General features: G+C 44.8%; 1 protein-coding gene across 2 annotated transcripts in view; it reads right to left on the bottom strand.

The window, feature by feature from the left end:
- LOC310888764 (CUGBP Elav-like family member 4) overlaps positions 1-21631 on the bottom strand; it is an 815597-nt gene that overhangs the window by 54086 nt on the left and 739880 nt on the right. For both annotated transcript variants that reach the window (XM_083815832.1, XM_083815833.1), the window contains exon 7: positions 11282-11429. In XM_083815832.1, the coding sequence (XP_083671958.1) occupies positions 11282-11429 (148 nt within the window). The remainder of the gene's footprint in view (positions 1-11281; positions 11430-21631) is intronic.

The following is a 21631-nucleotide window of genomic DNA, read 5'->3' as shown; positions in this document are numbered from 1 at the left end:
CTCGGAAGTACACCAGGGAATCTGGTAAACTCATAGGTGTGCGGTAGCCCTTGCACGGGGAAGTGCTTGGCAGTACACCACCATTTTCCAGGATAGGAAAAATGGGAAATATGAGTTCCAGGGGACAGGGAGATATCCCTGGGGGAGTGCCTACCGAAAGTTCTTCCTGAAGAATTATAAGAAATTGGAAAAATAATCTCAAAATTGGAGGAGATGGTAAAAATAAATAAATAAATAAATAAATATGGTTAAATATTGTGTATTAGTCTGGACAAAAGAACCAATTAAGGAAACAGCAGTATTTTGGCCAAAATACGGGCCTGATGAAAATTCAGGCTTGAAATTTATGTGTAAACAATAAGATTCCTTTTTTTTTTTGGAGGAGGAGCCAAGTTATGCTCCCTATAATCCTAATATTGCACCGGTGGCAGCAGCAGTCGCTCCAGGAAAGGAGACAGGGACTGCAATTAACACTGTCCCTAGAGAAGAGCGTACTCTAGGCTCTGGCAAGAATTAGAACAAGGTAGAAGAGGTACTGAGAATTTTGCCTTCCCTGATACTAACAGTACTAACACGAACTGTGTATCCTCTTAAGTGAACTTCCCCCCCTCCTTACCAGCAGAGAGGTTAGGAGTTTCCTAGGACCTAACTTATACTCTTGGGGAGGGGGAATTATGTACATAAATATGTTGTTTACAGGGAAACAAATGGGAATGATCAGGAGGAGAGCTGCTATACAAAAATGGGAAAGAACTCATCCTCCAGGACCAGGGGTAATACCGGCAGGGCAGAAATACCCACTTGCCGATCCTGGCTGGAAGAATAATAGTGTGCAACACAGAAATCATATGAGAGACTTGGGGTCAGAATGAGAAAGTACTTGGGGATGAATCCTGAGGACCCGGTATCCCAAGGGCTCTTGAAAGTTCATTTTGTGATTGAAGCCTGGCAAGATGCACAGAAAATGCTCCAGAAGGTGGGGGGGATGTAGTGAACAGTCACTGGGGGGCCCTCCTGTGGGAGGCCCTGAACGTGTGTGTCAAGAGGGGAGATGAGAAGGAAAAGCAGAGTGTGAAACTAATGGTATTGACAGTGTAGCAGGTAGTCAGGCAGAGGGTTGGAGAAAGAGGAAGAAAATCTTCAGGGGGAGTCAGGGCCAGGATGGAAAAGAGAGGAAGAGAGATGAAGGAATGGCAGGCAAGGAAAGCTACCCGTGTTGTGGCCTGAATCTTAGCAGGGACAGGCTTTGATGGGATGTTTTAAGTGTGGGCAGGCTGGCCACTTCAGGTAGGAATATCCAGAGTGGAAGAAGGAGGAGAGAAGGAAAATGGGATGAGGGAGAAAGGTATGGAATTAAGTTGGCTAATGACTGAGACTTTGGTGAAAGTACAGGCTGGAGAAAGATAAGAAGAAGTGTTAAAAAGGGTTATTGAAGGTGTTAAAGGTGTGGTATGTAATGTTTGACAGAGCTGTTTTTTGAATGAGTTGGGAAAGTTGAATGAGCAGGGAAAGAGGATGTAGGCATTATCTAAGTAACAGTCTAGAAGTTTTGGTATATTTGCTGTGGTGTTTGGTCAGTTTCCCAAATATCGAGAAGGGGGGGCGGGGGGGGCAGCCTGCTCCACCAGGGGCGCCTCCACAGGCCACAGGGGGCTTCGGCTCCGGCACCTGGAGCGCCTCCACCCCCTCCTTCTGTGCTGACTTTGGTGTCTGCGGGGAGGTTTCTCACTCCTCGCTCTCCCAGCTGCTGTTGAGCAGCAGGTTTTTGTTTGTTCGTTTGTTTTTGTGGATGTGCTCTCACAGAGGCACGGACTGTGTTGCTCATGGCTTGGCTCTGGGCAGCGGTGGGCCCCTCTGGGGCCGGATGAAATTGTCCCTTATCTGCCACCCACGGGGTGGTTTCTGGATTCTCCTCGTGGGGGCTGCCACTGCAGCCCCCTCCCGAACCTTGCCATCAAACACAATACACTGGGGCAGCTAGGTCATTACTGGCCTGTAAAGTATCAGGGATTAAATTAACTAATGAAACCCTAACAAGTGATGGGGGTAGAAGGGGCTGGGATAACAGTGCCACCTTTGGGGGATACCAAGCTGAGACTAGGGGATAAAACGATTACTGGGCAATTATTGTATGTACCCAAGGCAGGGACTAACTTGTTGGGAAGGGATTTGATGATGAAATTGGGCATTCAAATAGTAAATTGTTAGACTGGAATAACAGTGGTATTAATGGAGTGGTCTCAGGCCCTGAGAGCAAAGATATATTCACCTCTGACTGGAAAGGCTCTGAAGTGGGGGCGGAAGCAACAATACAGATGGACAGTTTTACCTCAGGGGTTTACAGGGCCACCGATTTATTTGGGCAAAGTTCTAGAACAGATTTTGGAGCAATTCCAACCTCCCAAGGAGGAATTTCTGTTACAAAATGTGTATGATCGTTTATTGTCAGGACAGGAGAAAACAGTTGTGAAGGAAGCTACTAACAAGCTATTCAACTTTCTGGGAAAGCAGGGCTTGGGAGTATTGAAAAATAAATTACAATACGTAGAAAGAGAAGTCAGGTATTTAAGGCATCTAATGTCTGAGGGAAAACTGAGAATAAATCCAGAGAGGATTCAGGGAATTGTTGAAAACTAAGAAAGAACTAAAAAGTTTTTAAGAGAGATTTCTTTAAGGAATCAGGAGCCACGAAGCCTGAGGGAAAATGGATACTCCCTGATGGGAGAGAAATGCTGAATAAAGCACCAATGAGGCAAATATGATGTTTTACATCAAGAGAGTCATTGGGAGATGCAAGCAATGTGTGATGTTGTGCTAAGAAAGTATGTCTGTGTAGGAATATACACTTTAGTGAAGCAAATAAGCAGAGGATTTACCATATGTCAAAAGGTAAATAAAAAGGTCATTTGTAACTAACCTAGAGGGGGACGGGAGCCAGGGATTCGACCTTTCCAAAGTATACAGGTAGACTTTACTGAGTTACCTAAAGGAGGGAGATTTAAGTACTTGGTTGTCCTAATTGACCACGTGACTGGATGGGTGTAAGCTTTCCCCTCGGTATCTGCCACTGCAAACACGGTGGCTAAGGTATCACCGGAGCAAATAGTCCCTAGATATGGGATAGCTGAAAACATTGATTCAGATCAAGGAAATAATTTCACTTCACAAGTACTGCAAGGGTTAATGCAGGCCTTAGAGATTGAGTGGGATTTTCACACCCCCTGGCACCCCTCCTCTTCTGGGAAGGCAAAGCAAATGAACCAGACATTAAAGAAGCCATTAACTAAATTAGTGTTAAAAACCCAACTTCCTTGGGTAAAATGTTTACTTTTAGCACTCCTACAGGTTCAAACAGCACCAAGAAAGGATATAGGAATTTCACCGTATGAGATGCTGTTCGGATTACCCTATCTGGGCAGAAGGGATGAGATACCACAATTCGAAACAAGAGAGTTTTCTTAAGAACTGTATTCTGGGGTTGTCCTCTTCTTTGTCATCTCTCAGGACCCGTGGGAAATTGGGTCCTGATTCAGACCTGGAAAGGATCAACTCCGGCCCGAATGGGAAGGACACTTCCAAGTACTACTAACCACTGAAACAGCCATAGGAACTGCGGAAAAAGGTTGGACTCACTATACTCGAGTGAAGGCATCCGTCGACCCTAGCACCTGGGAAGCTGTTCCTACAGAAGACTTGTTGGAAGCTGAAATCGAAGAGAAAAATCTCATAGTGGACTCTGAGCGGGATAAGAGCTTGCAATTGTAAACTAACCTTTTATTTTCACAGGTAACTAATGAGTGTGACTTGTGATTGAGAGAAAGGACAGACCTATCGTGAATTGAAGTGCTCCCAAGGGGTTTTTGTTCTAGTAGTAGTGTACATCTTATTCTTTGTATTGATAATTATTTGGAAACCTAAGGTTTAAAAATAATGACAGGGAAAAATCAATTATTAATTTTGTTTTTAGTGATTGTAGGCCTCAGAGAAAGCCTTGGTCAATTGGCAACTTGGAAAAGGCATGACCAGATAATAGTAAGACGGGATACCCCATAAAAATATGGGTGAATGTGACAGAGGGTTATGTACCACAATCTGTCATGGTTGATGCTTGTGAGGTGTTAGCTTGTGGAGATTTAAATGCCCAAGGACAATTGAGCAGAGAGAACAAATAACTGGTAGAGACCTAACAGCCAGATTGAGAATAGCTGTATGGAAACGATTCTCTTGCCATCAGAGAAAGAGAGAAACTCAAAGGGAAAACAGGAGAGAAAACAGGAGAACCTCTTCAAAATGCGGCAGTTGTCACAGTTAAAGAAATAAAAGATCTTAGGCAAACATTTGAGATTGAAACAGGGTATGGGGATGTGAATGCCTGGATAGAATGGGTTAAATATACTGTCCAGAGTCTCAACCATAGCAATTGCTATGCTTGTGCCTCGGGATGACCGATTGCCCAGATAGTGCCCTGCCCATTGGGGTGGACCGAGGACTCCCGAGGGATGCGATGTATGATTGCATTGTACCAAGAAAAGACTGCCTGGGGAAATGAGACCTGTAAGTCTCTCTCTTTGCTATTCCCTTCCTCGCATGATAGCAATATCAGGGCTCCCCCTGTATTCTCCACAGCTATAGGTAACCATACAGCTTGCCTCTCACGGCAGGGTGTGAGTGCTACCCGGCATCTGGGAGAATTTGCCTTGTGCACGAGGACCTTGAATGTTACCGAGGACCTGATGGGAAACTGCTCAAGACTTGAGATCCCCAGGGCAGATCTCTGGTGGTACTGTGGAGGGAAGATCTTACGGTCCACCCTACCATCTAACTGGGGAGGCACTTGTGCACTTGTTCAATTAGCTATACCCTTCACCCTGGCATTTGAAAGAGAAACATCACAAATACCCAGAAGAAGTAAAAGAAGCTTAGGAATATCATTTGATGATAGAGTATACATAGACTCTATAGGGGTGCCTAGAGGAGTTCCGGATGAACATAAAGCCAGGAATCAAATTGCTGCAGGGTTTGAGTCACTGTTCTGGTGGGTAACAATTAATAAAAATGTGGATTGGATTAATTATATCTATTATAATCAGCAGAGATTCATAAACTATACAAGAGATGCGATAAGAGGAATCGCTGAACAACTAGATGTCACCAGCAAAATGGCTTGGGAAAACAGAATAGCATTAGATATGATTCTTACGGAGAAAGGTGGTGTGTGCGTGATGCTGGGCAATCGTTGTTGTACTTTTATCCCTAACAATACTGCCCCGGATGGCACAGTAACTAGAGCATTGTAAGGGCTTACCACCCTTGCCAATGAATTGGCAGAAAACTCAGGAACAGACACTTCCATCACAGGATGGTTGGAATCTTGGTTTGGTAAATGGAAAGGAATGGTAGTGTCCATATTTACATCCTTGATTGTAGTAGCAGGAGTTTTGACAGCCATTGGTTGTTGCATTATCCCCTGTGTAAGGGGACTTGTCCAACGGTTAATTGAAACTGCACTTTCGAAACAAATGACCATGGATCCACCACCCTACTCCGATAAGATGATGATATTAGAGGAAATGGAAAGCAAAGAAAGTGAAGAAGAGGAAGACATCTACCAAATTACACCTTAGAGAAAAAATTTGCAAAAATCAACAAATTATAAAAAGAGAAAAGGGGGGAATTGTGGGAATGGAAATGTTGTTTTTGCAGTGTTACATTGTATAGAAGGAAGGAATGTGGTATTGAGATATGCTTACAGTGATAAGAAAGCTTAACAGAAAACCTTGTAAAATGCAGACAGCCGGACTCCTTAGAGCAATTAGGTGAAAATCACGGTGTCAAGTCAAATCAGATAAGTGAGGAAACATTACCACTTCAAACAGTAAAAAAGTCAAAAGAAATTTGAAATTTAACAGGCCAGCAACTGAAGGCCATGTATTGTCTATGAAGTATCGGATAGGTTGTGAACCTGGATTACCCACTCAGTGGGGAAACAGGGGAGGGTCCTGTCATCAAAAAGTATATAAACTGTGTTTTGGAACTAGTGGGTGCGCTCTCCTGCTTGTGGGGCGCCCGCCATTGCAATCGCGAATAAATTACTACTTCACTGAGATCCTCGCCTGAGCCTAAGTTATTGGCTACAGAGTGTTTCTCACATATCTTATTGTCTTCTCCTATGTCTGTTTAAAATGGCTGGATGGTCTGTGCTTCTTGAATCATTTTCAGGATGTTTCTGAAGACCCCAAATGAGTTTTCAATACGTATGAAATCATACTTTTCTCTTGCCAACTGCGGGTGAAGTTAAACTATCTTATCTTCAGCAATATCCTTCTGTGTCAGGGTATACTACTGATTGAAAGTACCATTTTCACAGGAAACTCTTTTTTAAAACCGATTGAAGAAATTTTCTTCACCATAGCAGCACACCATGATGGGTTAGTCCAACAACACACTTTACCGACTACTTAAATCTGTGTTGGTGCTTTAAGAGAGCCAATAAGATTCATGAACTGTTTCTATATGTTCTGATTTGAGTAGCCCAAGAAGCAGGGAATATTTCATCTCTTTTCTTATACCCTGAGCAGACAAGCTGCTGCTTTCCCTTTGCTTATTTAAATTGTGTTGGCCTTTAAAAATGTCCTCAGTGGGGGTACTGGGAGCCAATGGTGGCAACCCCAGTCCAAAGGCAATGCTCAAAGCTTATGCCATCAACTTGCAAATCACAAAAGCTAGTTAAAATTTCAGTTTCTTTTCTGGATCTCTCCTTTATTTGCATAGGCAATGTAAGTAGTTTTTTCTAAAATTGCAGCAAGGGATTTGCGCTTGCCATTTTGTGCATGTGTAAGGAAGTTTAGGCATATTCATTGCAATTCTTTAATTTTCTTCTTTTAAAGAACCCCCTGGAGAGGTCAGATCTGTAATCGGAGGAGGACTAGCATAATGCCACCACAGAGAACAAATGGCAGTGTCGCATGCTAGTTGTGGATTTCATCCCCAGTTTGAGGCATCTCACTGCAGCTACACCAGGTGTAGATTTACAGCATGGAAGGAGAGAGGGAGGAAGGGAGGGAGGGAGAAGGGAAGAAAGGAAGCCTAAATGAACTTTCATTTCTAGTCCCCTCTTTGCAGTAAACAGTGTGGCACAAGCAACCAGAAAGACCCACTTTTCACTCAGATTATACCAAAGATGGGAGAAAAGCAAAATGTGCACCAAAGTTTCAGAGACATCAAATTAATTTCCTTGCTATTGCAGACTATTGTGCAAGATAAAACTGATTCTTGTTAGGGAGCCATCAAAATGCAGGCAAGTAGCATAAAGTTATTATGGTCTGAGTTACCCACTGGGACTGCCTACTGCTCTGCATTGACTGCAGGCAAGCCAGATGACTAGTTCAAACTGGGTGTCTAATTTTTGTATGGTTAAAGCCACATGAGATGCACCCTGCCTCTAGTCTGTTAGATCTGCCTGGATCCAAGACTCTTGAAGTTCCCAGGTCTCATGGGAACTCATGAACATCAATGAACTCATGGCCATGACCTGAGAAACCTGTTGTCCTGGGGGCTGGGTTAGGAATTCTGCAGGAGCAGGTTCTGGTCTGAAAGGGAGGTGAGAACCCGAGGGGCCTGAAGATACCAGCACAGAGGCACGGTGCCCAGCCAATATCTCCAATGCCTTTAGGAATTCTGGGCTACCAAAGTCCTTTTTCTAGCAGTTTTTCTTGTGTTTTGATCTTTCCTAAGCAAAAGAATTTTTTTTCAATGTTCCAAACACTTTTTCTAACGCCTGTTTTTCACAGAAGTTTGAAATGTTTCATTTTCATTCCAAGTCAGAACAAAGATATACTTCAATGACTGGAAATCCTGCTATGAAGCAGAATGATCATTTTCCATTTGGCTTTCTGAATGCTAACAGAAGCCATTAGGAGAATTCACTTTAGGCTTCAGATATCTCTTGGCTACTCAGAAATCACTGCTAGTGTTGTAGGCTTGCTTGCTCAGACGTATGTGAAACATTTTCTATGCATCTTATCACAAGCTTTGTGAGTGTGGCAGTAATACAAGGAGTCATTTCAAAGTCTAAACATTTCACCCAAGGAATAATTGTCAGTGGACATTTCCACAACCCATTACAGAGGAATTTCATGAAGGAAGCTACACATTTAAGGTAAATCTGCAATAATACCAAAGTGCATGTGCTCCATGATTGAAAATATGTCATAAGGAGAGTGCAAAATCTGCCACCATGAAAGAGATCAAGGGATCATTGTCCTGGTTCCAGTTAGGACAGAGTTAATTTTCCCTCCTAGTAGCTGGTAGGGTGCTGTGTTTTGGATTAGGATGAGAAGAACGCTGATAACATGCTGATGTTTTAATTGTTGCAGAGCAGTGTTTACACCAGGCCAAGGACTTTTCGGCTTCTCGCTCTGTCCTGCCAGCGAGCAGGCTGGGGGTGCAGCAGGAGCTGGGAGGGGACAGACCCAGGACAGCTGACCCAAACTGGCCAAAGGGGTATTCCATACCATCTGACGTCATGCTAAACAATATATAGGGGTGGCTGGCTGGGGTGGGGGGCCGGCTGCTCGGGGATAGGCTGGGCATCGGTCAGCGGGTGGTGAGCAATTGCATTGTGCATCACTTGTTTCTTACACATTATTATTATTAATACTATTATCATTATCACTATTATTATTATTATTGTTATTATATTCCTGTCTTAATAAACTGTCTTTATCTCAACTCACAGGCTTCACTTTCCCGTTTCTCTCCCCCATCCCAGAGAGGGAGGGGGGAGGGTGAACGAACGGCTGTGTGGTGTTTAGCTGCCAGCCGGGTTAAACCACAACAATCATCTAAACCAGCATCTTATTTTCAGTAATGACCAGTCATGGGTGCTCTGGAAAGCATGTAAAAAACATGACCTTTCTTTCCTCCTGTATTCTGACAATAAGAGTTTAACAGTTCCCAGAAGGCAGTGGGCACATCAGAAGAGGAGCAGAACTTACACGGAAGAAGAGCTAGGATATTTTTCATGTCCTGGATATCATGGCAGACGCAGGATTTGGTTGTTTCACTGGTATTTACACGCCTATGTCACAGGACTGCTAATTCTCAAGACATTTATATGCAAAAGGGTTTGTGCTCTTCTGTGGTGAGGCCATCATGAACCACAGCCTGGATTCAGCTTTCCAGGCCCTGAGAGCATTTGAATTCCAGGCATTCTTTGTTTCATAGAATCATAGAATCATAGAATATCCCGAGTTGGAAGGGACCCATAAGGATCATCAAGTCCAACTCCTGGCACCACACAGGTCTACCCAAAATTTTAGACCATGTGACTAAAGAACATTTGACATTCTCTCTGCTCCCACCAACACAAAACAAATCTAGCTAATGCAAATATGATAATCTTTCCAGCAGCAGGTTTAAAGGGTGCACATATAATTAAGCCACTTTTCTATTTGGATTCGCAGTAGCTTCATCGACTCTTTGTTTATAAATTTATCGTTATGTAAGCAAATATTTCAAAATGTATGGTATGATTTTTGAGTCAAGCACTTTTTCTTGGTTCTCCATAAATTCATGTGGAATGAGATCTATCTTTCTTTCTCCCCTTTCCCCTCCACCCTCTCATATAATACAATCTGACCCAGTAGCTGCTGACGTTGTTCCCAGCTACAGATTGCAAAGAGATGCTAAGCTGTGTGTTAATGGGGAGGTTTTCTTTGGCAGACAGAGTTAGCAGAACTGGATTCATTAGAACTGTATTCAACAGCCTCCAAGCCTGCTCTGCCGCAGTACCTTATCTCCCTGCCATCCAGTGTTTCTCAGCCATGAGGTATCTTTCCTGGTTGCTCTGTCAGTTGGCCCTTTCCTGCTCCAGTGCTGGTGTAGACTTCTCCATGTTCAGCAGTGAAGCTGCTCTCTTACAACTCTGCTCTGCAGGAGTCCCAGATCCTGCCCTCCCATCACTGGCTGCACCATGGCTGGCTCAGGCCTAGCTCACTCCTGCCACATCTCAACTCAAACCCATGTCAAGCTGCTCCTCTCCAGGCTAGCTCAGTGCTTCAGTGCATTGCTCACTGCAATGCCATGTCACTGAGCTCAGTATCACCTCCAGTACCTCGCATAGGAACAACTGGCATCACCCCTGGGACACTTCTATCCCAAACTGTCCCTTAGAAATGGTCCTTCTCTGCAGTTACATCCTTGAATCTTCTGCTCCCCTACCAGAGTCAGCAGTATATTACAAAGCTCTCAAAATTCTCACTTCTTTCACAGTTTGGCCCTGCTTTCCCCAGCTGCCACCCTAGTGCCTGGCTGCTAGGCCACCCGCCACTGCATGACTACCTGTCCTGCCCAGTTCCTTGACCTGTGCTTCAAGCCCCAGGAAAGCCAGTCCTGTTTCCATCCCAGCTTAATTCTCTGCCTCTGAATAACATAACCCACCTCCTAGCACAGGCTTCTTGTGACCTGTCACAGTCTAGCCAGACCCTGGCAGCCCTTCACTGACTACCTGTCTCTGCTCCAGCAGCAAGAAACCTTCTTGCCAAATGCTTGCATTCCAGGTAGCACCAGTCTTCCCTGAGCACCTCCAGTCCTATTTCACACCAGCACAATGCTTATGTGTCCCAAAGACACAGCTCATCTCATTAACAACGTAGCATCTCACCACAAACCTTATTTTGTTTGGTTTTGGACATGCATGGTTGTGACAGAACTAGCACTGATCCTTCATGTGTCTATGAACAACCAATAAACCAGCGCAGGTCACTGGGATGTTTTGTGATGTTGTTCCATTGATGCTAAGAGCTAAGGGGAAGCTGTATAAGGGATAACACAAAGGGTCATGGCTGGGAGCCCTTCCCAGTGCCTTCCTTTCTGGCATGCTCCCTCCTTCCTCCAAAACCCATTGCATCCCATCTCTGGTGGGTCTCAGCCCCCTCATTCCCCTCACCAACCAGTGAGTGCTGCTCAGCACAGCGCACTGCTAGCCCAACAGTTCACTGCTGGCCCCCTCTTTGACTTTGCTATCGTACCTTTTTCATGATACAGACACTGACCCCCAGCTGGCCCCAGTCCCAGCAGAGGTTCCCTCTTCCAGCCCCAAAAATGGATCTGGTCACCTCTGCTCCTTCCTTCCTTCTGGTGGCCTTCACCAGGAAGGCCACCATTTTAGAAAACACTTACTGTAGGAGAAGCTGACAGCTAACACATCCTTCCACGTCTCCTCTGCCACGTGGCCAGATTTTCCTGCCCTTTGCTCTTTCTACCCCTCTCGGCCCCTTACCTGAGGTTGGTGTCATGGGGGCAGCCGCCAGGCCGTTCATGTTCAGAGCCGCCATCTGCTGCATCTGGGCTGTGGCAAAGGCTGCCATGGGGTTCAGGTAGCCGCCCTGTGCCACCGATGCCATGATCGCGGCCTGCTGCTGCATCAGCTGGAACAAAGAGAGCAGGGAAAAAATATCACGCGATCACCAGCAGAACAGCCTGGGGCACCAGCACCAGGATGGAGGCCACACACCAGGGTGTGAGGGATCCCTCTGATTTGAGATGTCAGCTTGCCATGTCTGTGGTACCCCCCAACTTTGGCCTTCCTTCTCACTACAGGAGGCAAATTGTATCATCTCATCTTGGGGTCTTTATGGCCCCCACATCCCCAGTGTGTTCCCCTGTGTGGAGGCCTCCTGTGAGCTGGACTCAACACTCTGACTGCCAGGCCCTTCCTTGATGAGAAAGGCAGAGAAAACACTTTATATGTTCCTGAGCAGAGAGGTTTCATGGCTTATGTTGCTTGTATCAAAGCTCTGGGAAAGCACTGGTGGCTGCTGAGGGGAGACCAGTGCATATGGAGCAGTGAGGAGAGAGGATCCCCTCTCCAGAGCAGCAAGCTGAGCTAGTTCTCTGGGGATAACTTGACCCATTTTCATCCGGTGGTGAGAAAAATCACTTTCTCATGCTGCTGGGATTTCCTTAATTTTTTTTTTTTCCAGAATGTCATCAAAATGCTGCCTCTTCTAAAGCACCTACAAAAGGCAGAAACAAGGAACCTGGGCTATATTTTCAGGCATTTTGCAGTAAGAATTTTGGAAGAGAAGGGTGGCAAATGGATAACTATGCCAGAAATGCTTCCTATATTAAAACCAGACTTTGCTATCATTATTTTTCACTCTGAACCTAACTCATGGACAGTGCAGTTCATGTGTACAGTACGGCCGCAGTGGGCCAGTAAAATGCTCCTGGTATGAAGAAGACAGCTTAGATGAAGCTGCCTCTTGTCTCCCTTCCCTGGAGCTGTACAAAGAGCCAGACAAGGTACATTTGAGGTCCTGTGAAACAGTGTCCAATCCCCAGTAGTGACTGATGGTGGATGCTTAGAGAAAGGATGGGGAAGATAAGTCAGAATTATAGGACATGTTGTGAGGTTTTTTAAATAGATATATAGTAACCAAAAACCAAATTCTGATGCATTTCCTTGTTGGCTACTTTCTTGTTGTTGTTTGTTTGTTTTTGCTTTTGAGAGGTATTTTCAAATGGCCACTGAAAGAGGATGAGCAGAGACTGAAACCTCACTGTATTCATTCCCCAGCCTCTGGTAACACATGACTTGATGATAACAGCAGAGAAGGAAAATATTTTTTTATAAAGATTTTAGAAGTGACTCATGCCTTTGCTGTCTTCAGGATGAGTTTTGCTGCTCTCTGTGATTTTACTTTCTCTCGCATCAAGAAATCACCCTCTGATGCTGTTGTTTAAGCACATGGGATATGCTTCTCAGACTTCAAAAGTCACGACAGAAAAGTCATGACAAAGTTGTGAGAAAGTCTGACAAAGTCATGACAAAATCTGTTCCTTACTGTTTAATATTGAAATATTAAATTGACTGTTCTTACATATACACACTGAAACAAATCCTTGAAATCACTTCTCTCACTCAAATGCTGAAAATTTCCTTGTCACCATCTGTGAAGAGACAAAATTAAAGGATGCTCTGCCACTGACCTGCTGTTTAACCATGGACAAATTGTGTAAACTTGTCTTGGTTTCTCCAGCTATAAACTGAGGCACAGGATATCTGTCTCCCCATGCAGGGGTGCCTTCAGATCTACAGATTAAGAGTGCTGTAGTAGAGCTGAGTACTGTTATTTTTTGTAGCCTCATGGAGATTGGTGCCAAGGTGGTGGCTTCCCCTTTGATTGTTAATTACCCTGTTTTATTATACCCTGCATAAGACACTTTCACATTTTAATTAGTGATATCCTGTTCTTTGTAATTACTGATGGAGTGATTAGACAATCTTTTCTATTGTAGCACAATGCTGATTCCCCTTTAAGGAGTACATTTGTTTCTAGGCATCATTTGAGTTTATTCTCCAAATGAGGCACTGAGCAGGTGATTTTATTAAGTATGCCAATGAAGTGAATAAAGAAAGGGGAATCCATCCATCTTTAACACTGTATTGACTCCAGCACTGGGTGTACTGACCCACATCTCATTTTCTGTGCCAGGTATTTTCACCTGGGGACAGCTGAGGATATAATTGGCTGGTTGCAGAAATGATGGCCAAGACCTGTGCCTATAGGATCCATTTAAAATTGCTGATCCAAGTAGCATCTCTCTGAGATGGATGCAGTTGCAAGGGCTGGGGTCAGTCCCAGTCTGGCCTTTGCTGACTTATCTCTGTGTTCCTCCAAACCTGATCAGAGCTGCACAAACAAACACACAAAACATGGAGTGACCTACAGCTGGTCATGTGTGTGTCATGGTCAGTCTGGCTGGCAGATAATAGCCTGGAATTTGTACCAGGGACTTTCCTTAGGACTTCTAGGACAGACAGTGGACTTTGATTTTGACATTTCCATTTGTCAGATTCTGTAAACTAAATATAGATGGGGTTGCCTCTGAGTTAGTCACCTATTATGGTTGATATGATAACAGGAAGAAGAGTCTAGGCCAAAATTCATCTATCCCTTCTGTATCCAATTGCCTCTGGGAAGATGAATTGCAGCTTTGTTTCTTCCTATTGACTGCATGTGAAGTCCCTGGTGATCAGTTCAGCTGCACATGCTGACACAGTCAGGTGAAATCATTCCCACCCCTTACTTGGCCCTCCGCGGATATTTTTGAATGTCGGTTCCCAACCATTTAAAAGAAAAGTGTTAATCCTTTTTTTGTTTGTTTCACCTTTGCGGTAAGAGACACAGGGCTCTATCTACAAGACACTGTGTTGCCAATGGTAGTACAAATGATTGTGCTGCTCCAAAGACAATCTCCATTTTGCACTCAGCAGAGCTAAACAATCACTTGTGACATTATTTATGGCTTATGCAACTTCCTTTCCTGCTTATAGATGTTTCTAAGCTGTTCAGAGTTAACTCCACAACGGCAGGTGCTTCTGGTTTGCAAACTGCATGTGTGGCTTCTTGTCTATTCAGAGGGCTTATAAGTTTGCACTGGAAGATGTGTGTTGGGAGACTATACCTTGGCTACATGTGTGATACTTCTTACAGTATAACGCCATGCGTGTATTTCTGTCATAGATCTTCAGGAAGAAGAAGAAGAAATTTTCTCATCATGAGAGGAGGAAGATATTCCTAACCTGCTCATGACTGCTGAAGGTGCAGGGACTACAGCCTAAAGTCTGGTGTGTTTCAAAAAAACATTCAGATAAAACTGGCCATACTCCCATAGAGACTGAGTTGGGAGCTTGAGGAGCAAAGAGGTTAAATACAGCTTAGGGTTAAAAAGCTAATGCAGAAAAAATAAAGTAGTAAAGGCCCTAAACTGTGATTTGGGAAATTAGGTTCTGTTGCTTCTGCTCTAGCAGGCATCCTGTAGGGAGTGGTCACCCCATTTCTGTAATGTTCCGTGCTCTGGGGACACCTGGGCTGCCCTGGAGACCTGGAAGCCCCTTTGGCACAGTAAAACATGGAGCTGGGGACCTGTAGCTCATGACCCAGAGGACATACAGCTCACTACAGCCTTCAGAGCCACCCCATGGGGTAAACCTGGATCTCCTCCAGAGCTGGAAGGAGTATAGCATCCCATACCTGAACACAGCCATGCAGCCCAGCTAATCGACTTTGCTTCATTGGCTGGAGAGGGGACCCCAACCACGTCCCATCCACACCCAGACATCACAGCCCTTTGCAACACGCCAGCACCCTTTTACTGTCATGTTTCCCATTCATGCCTTGAAGATGCAGCCCTTCCCTATCAGGTTGGAGGTGCTCAAGGGTAAGGGCTAAGGGGAAAGGGGAGGGGGACCTTCCCAGCCCAGAAGATGATGGTCACAGCTTGGCTGATGGTCACAGCACTGCTGAGTGCAGTGGCATTGCAGGAGTGGGAGGACAAGAACTTGGTCACCTTGAAAGAAGCTGATGGCACGGGCCTAACTCCTTCCCCCCGCGTGGCTCCAGGGGGATTTACAAAAAGAGGGCAAGTCCTTAAGGGTCACTGGTCTTTCTTATAAAACCACCAGGGCATCCCCAAGTGAGCTAAAATAAAAGTCACCCCGCTCCTTCCCCAGCTCCCCCTGAAGACAAATGTCCCATCCACTCTCCTTTCACTTTGAAAGAGGCCCAGTGTATGATCCCAGTTAATAAAGCTGTAGAAAGTGAGGCAGTGACCCCACCAGAGACAAATCAATAGCAGCAGGGCCCCTGGGTATTGTGTACTTTAAAATATGCCATTTAAAATGCAGATTTTCCCTGCGTGGGCTGGGGCCGCAGAGCACTAATCAGAAAGGCAGCAGCCTTATTATCTCAGGCTGTTCCAAGGGGACAGAGGGGAGCTTTTCCCTTCCTCACGTGAAAGGACGTATTTCCTTCTGCTTCTCTCACTTCCTTGGCATGATCTTTGCCTCAGCATTTAGAGCTTTTTCCCATCAGATTTTATGGATTCGTTCCCTCTTTCCTCCAGCCTGGCCATTATCATTGCTCAAATGTGCGTCTTCTGAGGAGACCAGGAGATGTTATCAAACCGGTCCATGCACGTGGACAGCATTTCTAGAGCTATGAGCCTGCAGTCCCCATTCCAGGGCTTGAGAACCAACAGGGCATCTGGACAAGCACTGGTGAGGCCATCTAAAGCATGGGGAGAGGTAGTACATGATGGCTGGTCAACGGGGAAAGATGGGAGGATTCACCTCACATCTTTTGCTACCTCACCTTGAGGTGGCTGAACTTCAGACGGCTATATCATCAGTGGATGCACAGGTACCTCCACAGGGTTATCCATCATATCCTATCATGATAGATTTAGACGAAGCACAGCAAAGGGTGAGGTTCTGCAGCACAGCTGCACCAAAACAAGAGCTTGCTTGGTGCTTGCTGCCAGTCCTCCTCCCAGAAGTGGGTCCCTGCATGGTCACTGCCAGCCTAGAGGAGTGCGGTGGGGACCCATGGCCAGAGGTGGTGTTGGGAATGAGACGGCTGCCTCTGGCACTGGGTGGCTGTCAGACAGCAGGGTTGTGCAACTGCACTCCAGGAAAGGAAATATTATCCTTTTCCTACAGGAGGAACAGATGCATGGAGAGATGAAGTGACTTACTCAAGGCCAAAAATTCCTGCTAGAAATAGGACAAGGATGCTACGGTCAACATTCCCTAGTCCCCAAAATAAATACATGTGAAATTGTAGAAGGGGAAGAGGCGAGAAGGATTATTTCTGATGCGCTCTTTTTGAAATAGTGTGATCATTGCCCTTGGAGAAGGCTTACTCTGAATGATCCGATGACCTTCTCATTTTTTTCAGTGTTATTTTCTGTCCTCATATCTGAATCACCTGATGCTTTGTTTGACTATTCATATTCTTCATTCAGTAATAATAATAAAAGTAATATAACAGCATCCGACGCTTCTCACCTCTAATGTTCTATACAAACACTTAGCTAATTAATCCTCATGGTATCCCTGTGGTAGAAAGAGGTAAGTAAAGCGATCAATCAAGCAGTAAAAGGACTCGTATTTGGTAAATCACAGAATTGACAAACTCATGACTGTTTTACCTAACTGGCCCTTGGGAAATAAAAACATCTTCCAAGCCTTCAAACAAACTTAAGGCATTCTGAAAAATATTCAGAAGGGTCCTTCCTTCTAAAAATTTATTCTTAGAAACAAATTTCTGCTTTGAAAATATTATTTAAATTGAACTAAGACCAAAAAAATAATAAATATGTGATGTATGGATTCATGTGTCTTAGTGACTTTCTGAAAACTGTTACATGATAGCTTGGATTTCTAACTTCCTGAAAACTGTTGGAAAAAAAAAAAAAAAAAACAACCACATATATATACATATATGGAGCCCAAATGTGCAAATGGCTATGTCATGGTTCATTCCCTGCTACTCGATTTTTCTGAAATACGAAGGAAACGACAATCAGAAATATGGTATTGGCCCTGCTACAAAATACCATGACTTCAAAATAGATTTCTCTTCTGGAACAGATCAGAACAACTGATATGCATAACTGGTAGTATTTACCAAGTATACTGTCCCATTTTGGTCATTTAAATAAAATAATTCTATGGAGAAGACAGTCTATCTATATAAAGCAATTTTTTCCCTGATTTTGTAGGGTTAGATTTAATATATATACATATATTTCAAAAATAAATTTACAGTACAAATTGAATAAACACTGGAAAAAGTGATTCTTACCTTCAGCACTACCTCAAATCATTTAGCAGAAACACACTTTCAGCTCCCCAGGAGCTGGAGCAGGGAGGCAGAGGTGGGCAGCTAGGTTTCATGGTCAGCACCATAGAGTCACTGCCACCCCAGAATCCCAAGGTGACCACTTCTGATTATGACTGAGATCTGTGCAGTGCTGGATGTGTTGCAGTTACTGTCTGCAGTTCAGAAGCCAAAGCCATTTGCACTTTTTCAGAGGGAGGGGAGCTGGGATTTACTGAGGGGAAAGGACTTGCTCTAGGCCAGAGAGCAAATGTTACCATTGTCTGTTCTGCCTCTGTCCCCATCTGTCCATTTTCACTCACTAAATCTATGCCTGTCCCCTGCTGCAGGATACAATCAGTGCCACGACTGGAATTTGGCCAGGAGACTGTGGCTAATACTCCCACCCTATTTTTTATGCAAACTTGATTTATGACTTTGATCTTATTTTAAATAATTTAAAAATTAAATAATTTATACAGTATCTGTCACTTTCCAAGGCTCCTTCCTTTGTTCTTGCTTTGCTCTTCTGCATTCTCCCATCTTCCCAACCCTTCTTGGTCTCTGCATGTTTCCTTTTCTTCATGGTGGGGCAGTAGTGACCTGAGACAGTCACTAAGCACTTGCCACTTCCTACACAGAAAGAAGAGCTGGAGGAACCTTTTCCACTGCTGCTTATTTGGGCCAGGACTGTAGACTGTATTACCACCATTCATAGTCTGGTTTGACTTTCACTGCTCATGATTTCAGGCTTGGCCACCCCATTGCTTACCAGAATCTAAGAGTTTTTGTGCCACATTGTGCCGCAGTATGTGCCTGCAGGTTCGTTCTCAGCTGGCAGCAGATCAAAGGTGGTGCTGCTTAGCATCAGCCTCCTCTACAGGCTGAGTTCAGACCTGTACCTCAAGCAGGCTTTAACTGAGACTGCAGAAATTGATGCCCAGATGATGTGGATCCACAGGAACCTGACAACAAAAAGGGCTGGTGCCCTATACATGCATAAACTAAAATAATTAATTGCCTTATAAAAAAAAAATAAAGAAGCAGATAAATGAATCTGGGAAGATATTGCTGGGGAAAGAAAAAAAAAAAGGAAAAAAAAAAGAAACAACCCAAACAAACTGAAACAAATTAGTAAAGGGACTCTGGGAGCTTTAGGGAACCATGAAACCTGACTTGCCTTGAGCTGCATACAGAAGAGGTGAGGTGGGTCTGATGTGACTTTCTGCAACCCTGAAACAGCACACGGAGTTTGTGCCAAGCTTTGTCCTGTTTTCTTGAAGGTGGCACGTGAGGGGGGAGGCAAAAACCCCACACAGAGGAGAATCCCCACTGCTTGCTGATTTCGTTGCCTCTGGAGCTGGGGCCATATAGCTGCTGAACCTGAGGACTAGTTGCTTGGCTGACATGGGGCCATTGCTGCTATCAAGGTTAAGGTTGCTTAAGCTGAGGTTGAGTGGCTTGGCAGGAAGCAGCAGCAGGGAGTGAACCATGACATGGCCATTTGCTGAGCTGCTATGGAAGCAACTTAAAGAGGAGATTGGGCCCAGAGCACTCTTGGTAAGCACGCTAACGACTGTCACCACCCAGTGGTGCTGCTTGATTTATAAATCCGGGGCTGCCCACTAATCTCTCAAACAAGTGCACCATGTGGGTTTCTGTTGAACTGGTAACCTTGATGCATGGAAACCTCTGTGTAGGAGCTAATTCAGCCTTGGTGAAGTGGATGGGGTGAGGGTGCCTCTCTGGGGGATTCAGCACGCACCCACTGCCTAGGGACACCACAACCTGCTCCATGGGACAAGCCACTAGAAGCTGCTGGTTAACCAGCTCTTGTAGGACTGCTTGGGAACTCATCTGGCAATGTCAGTCAGGGCTGGACTGCAGTGGGATAGCTGGGAGGACATGCTATGAGTACAAATCAGTGTCTCATGCTAGTCCTGACCTCACTATTAAGCACTGAGGCAGTTCTTAAACTTGTATTACCACCAGGTCCATGTGTGAAAACCCATGGAGAGATGGCATGAGAGAGAGACATGTCCCTGAGGGAGACTGGAAAATAAATAAATCTGGCCATCATCTTCATTTGTAGATGGGAAAATGAGACCAGGGGGTCAAATGACTCACCCAAGGTCACATGAGTTGCTGGTGGCATTGGCAACAGCTGTCACTGCTGTCCTGCTCTTGCATTTTCACTGTTTCACCTTCCCTCCTCTTGACTTGCCTTAGCTCTTAAACTTCAGTTCAGGCTGAATAAAACTGGCCTCCCATTCCCTCTCACGCTATCGATCTCTCCACCTCCTGCTGTCATTTATGAGGTGACAATCACCCTGATATCTAAGAGCCAGCAGTCGGGGGTGGATTAATCCGACCAAGGGAATGTCACACAGCCTCGGCGCTCCCTTCCTTTCCTTTTGTGTGAGCCTGCGAGATGAAGCAGATAGGTAGAGACACAGATAGGGATGCTGATTGAGAGACAGCATCTGAGCAGGCTCTGGGTGTACAGGCGCCACACGGAAATGTGATCCCATCATTTAGACAGCTCTGAAGTCCCCAGGGTAATTGGTGTCACCAGCTTGTCATATCCAATGGGTCATCTAAAACTTATTCTTTCCCCCTTATTAACATATTTGCCAGGAAAAAAAAAAGAAAAAAAGAAAAAGATGGGTCCAATTCTGTTTTCACAGAGGTCAATAGGAAAAAATATTCATTGGTTTCAAGGGGAGCGGGAGCAGACCCAGGAATTGTTTCCACTCCTTCTTCAGAGATAAATCCTCACTCAAGCACCTATCCTCAAAATGTCCTGTATTGTCTAGTGAGAAATAGATGGAGGGAACTTTTATGGTGTAAAGATGCAGACCTCATCTGCTTTTGTATCAGTATAACCCTGGGCTGACTCTTTTATCATGGCAATTATAGGAATTAGTCTAGATTAAAAATGAATGTAGCTAAGAAGAGTGCAGTTAAGAAGAGATGTCCAGAGCATCAGGACAGCGGTGTTTTTATCACCTCTCCAGCTGCCTGATTAATGCCTGTAGTATAATGCTGCAGTCACATCTTTTGCCTGAAAACATCTGCAGATGTTTGTTCCCAGCTGCCCATGGGTATCCCTCCTGTTTATTCCCCTGGTACACAGGGGCACAGATGCTGCATCCCTCTGCCAGGTTGCTGACCACTGGCCTGGGCTCAGTTGGGAATTACTGTCTCTTTCCCCCTTCCTGCAGCCTTGTCCAGACAGAAGAATAGCTAAACACAGCCAGGCTAGGGAGGGAACAGCTCTGCATTCGCATGAGGAAAGGAACAGGGGACCAAGGAAGAAGCAGCTGAGTGCTCCTCTCATTTTGAGAATAAAAATAAACAGGACAAAATGGAAGCAAAAATGGAATTTGTCTAATGGGGAGAGAATAAAAAAGGTCCAGAATAGCACCAGGGTGTGCAGCTGGGAGGAGAGTACAAATGTCTGTGGAGCTTCTACAGCATGTCCTCATGACTCTATGTGGACCACGCAAGGGGCAGGACAGGTTATACCAAGTGCTTGGTGAAGCACATGACACAGTAGAGGATGGAAATTTCTAGGCCCTCAAACTATAAAAAAGAACATGTGAATGGGATGGGAAGTCCATGGTGCCAGTGTATGAGAAAGAAATAGGGAAGAAAACAGGGCCTTGCAGTCAGTGTGCTAGAGGCACTAAAGGCACACTGGAGTGATTCCTGAGTTGGCTCTGTGTCACCTAAGGCAAGTCCCTCTGACTGAGGAAGATGTTACTCTGCAAAACGGGATTAATGGTGCTTCCCTCCTGCTTGCAAATCTAGCACAGAGAAAAAGAAGGCCATGTTTTACCACCAGACTGATGAAGCATCTAGGTACAGTGTTACTGCCTGCTCCTGTTTAATCTGCTCCAGAAAAGTCATCCAAAGTCACCTGGCAGTATTGTGTCTGCCTACTGCAGGGATAATCTCTA

Source organism: Anser anser, assembly GCF_964211835.1.
Source record: "Anser anser genome assembly, chromosome: W".
In the NCBI taxonomy this organism is placed as follows: domain Eukaryota; kingdom Metazoa; phylum Chordata; class Aves; order Anseriformes; family Anatidae; genus Anser; species Anser anser.
The sequence above is the reverse complement of the archived record's forward strand: the minus strand, read 5'-3'. Positions and strand labels throughout refer to the sequence as shown.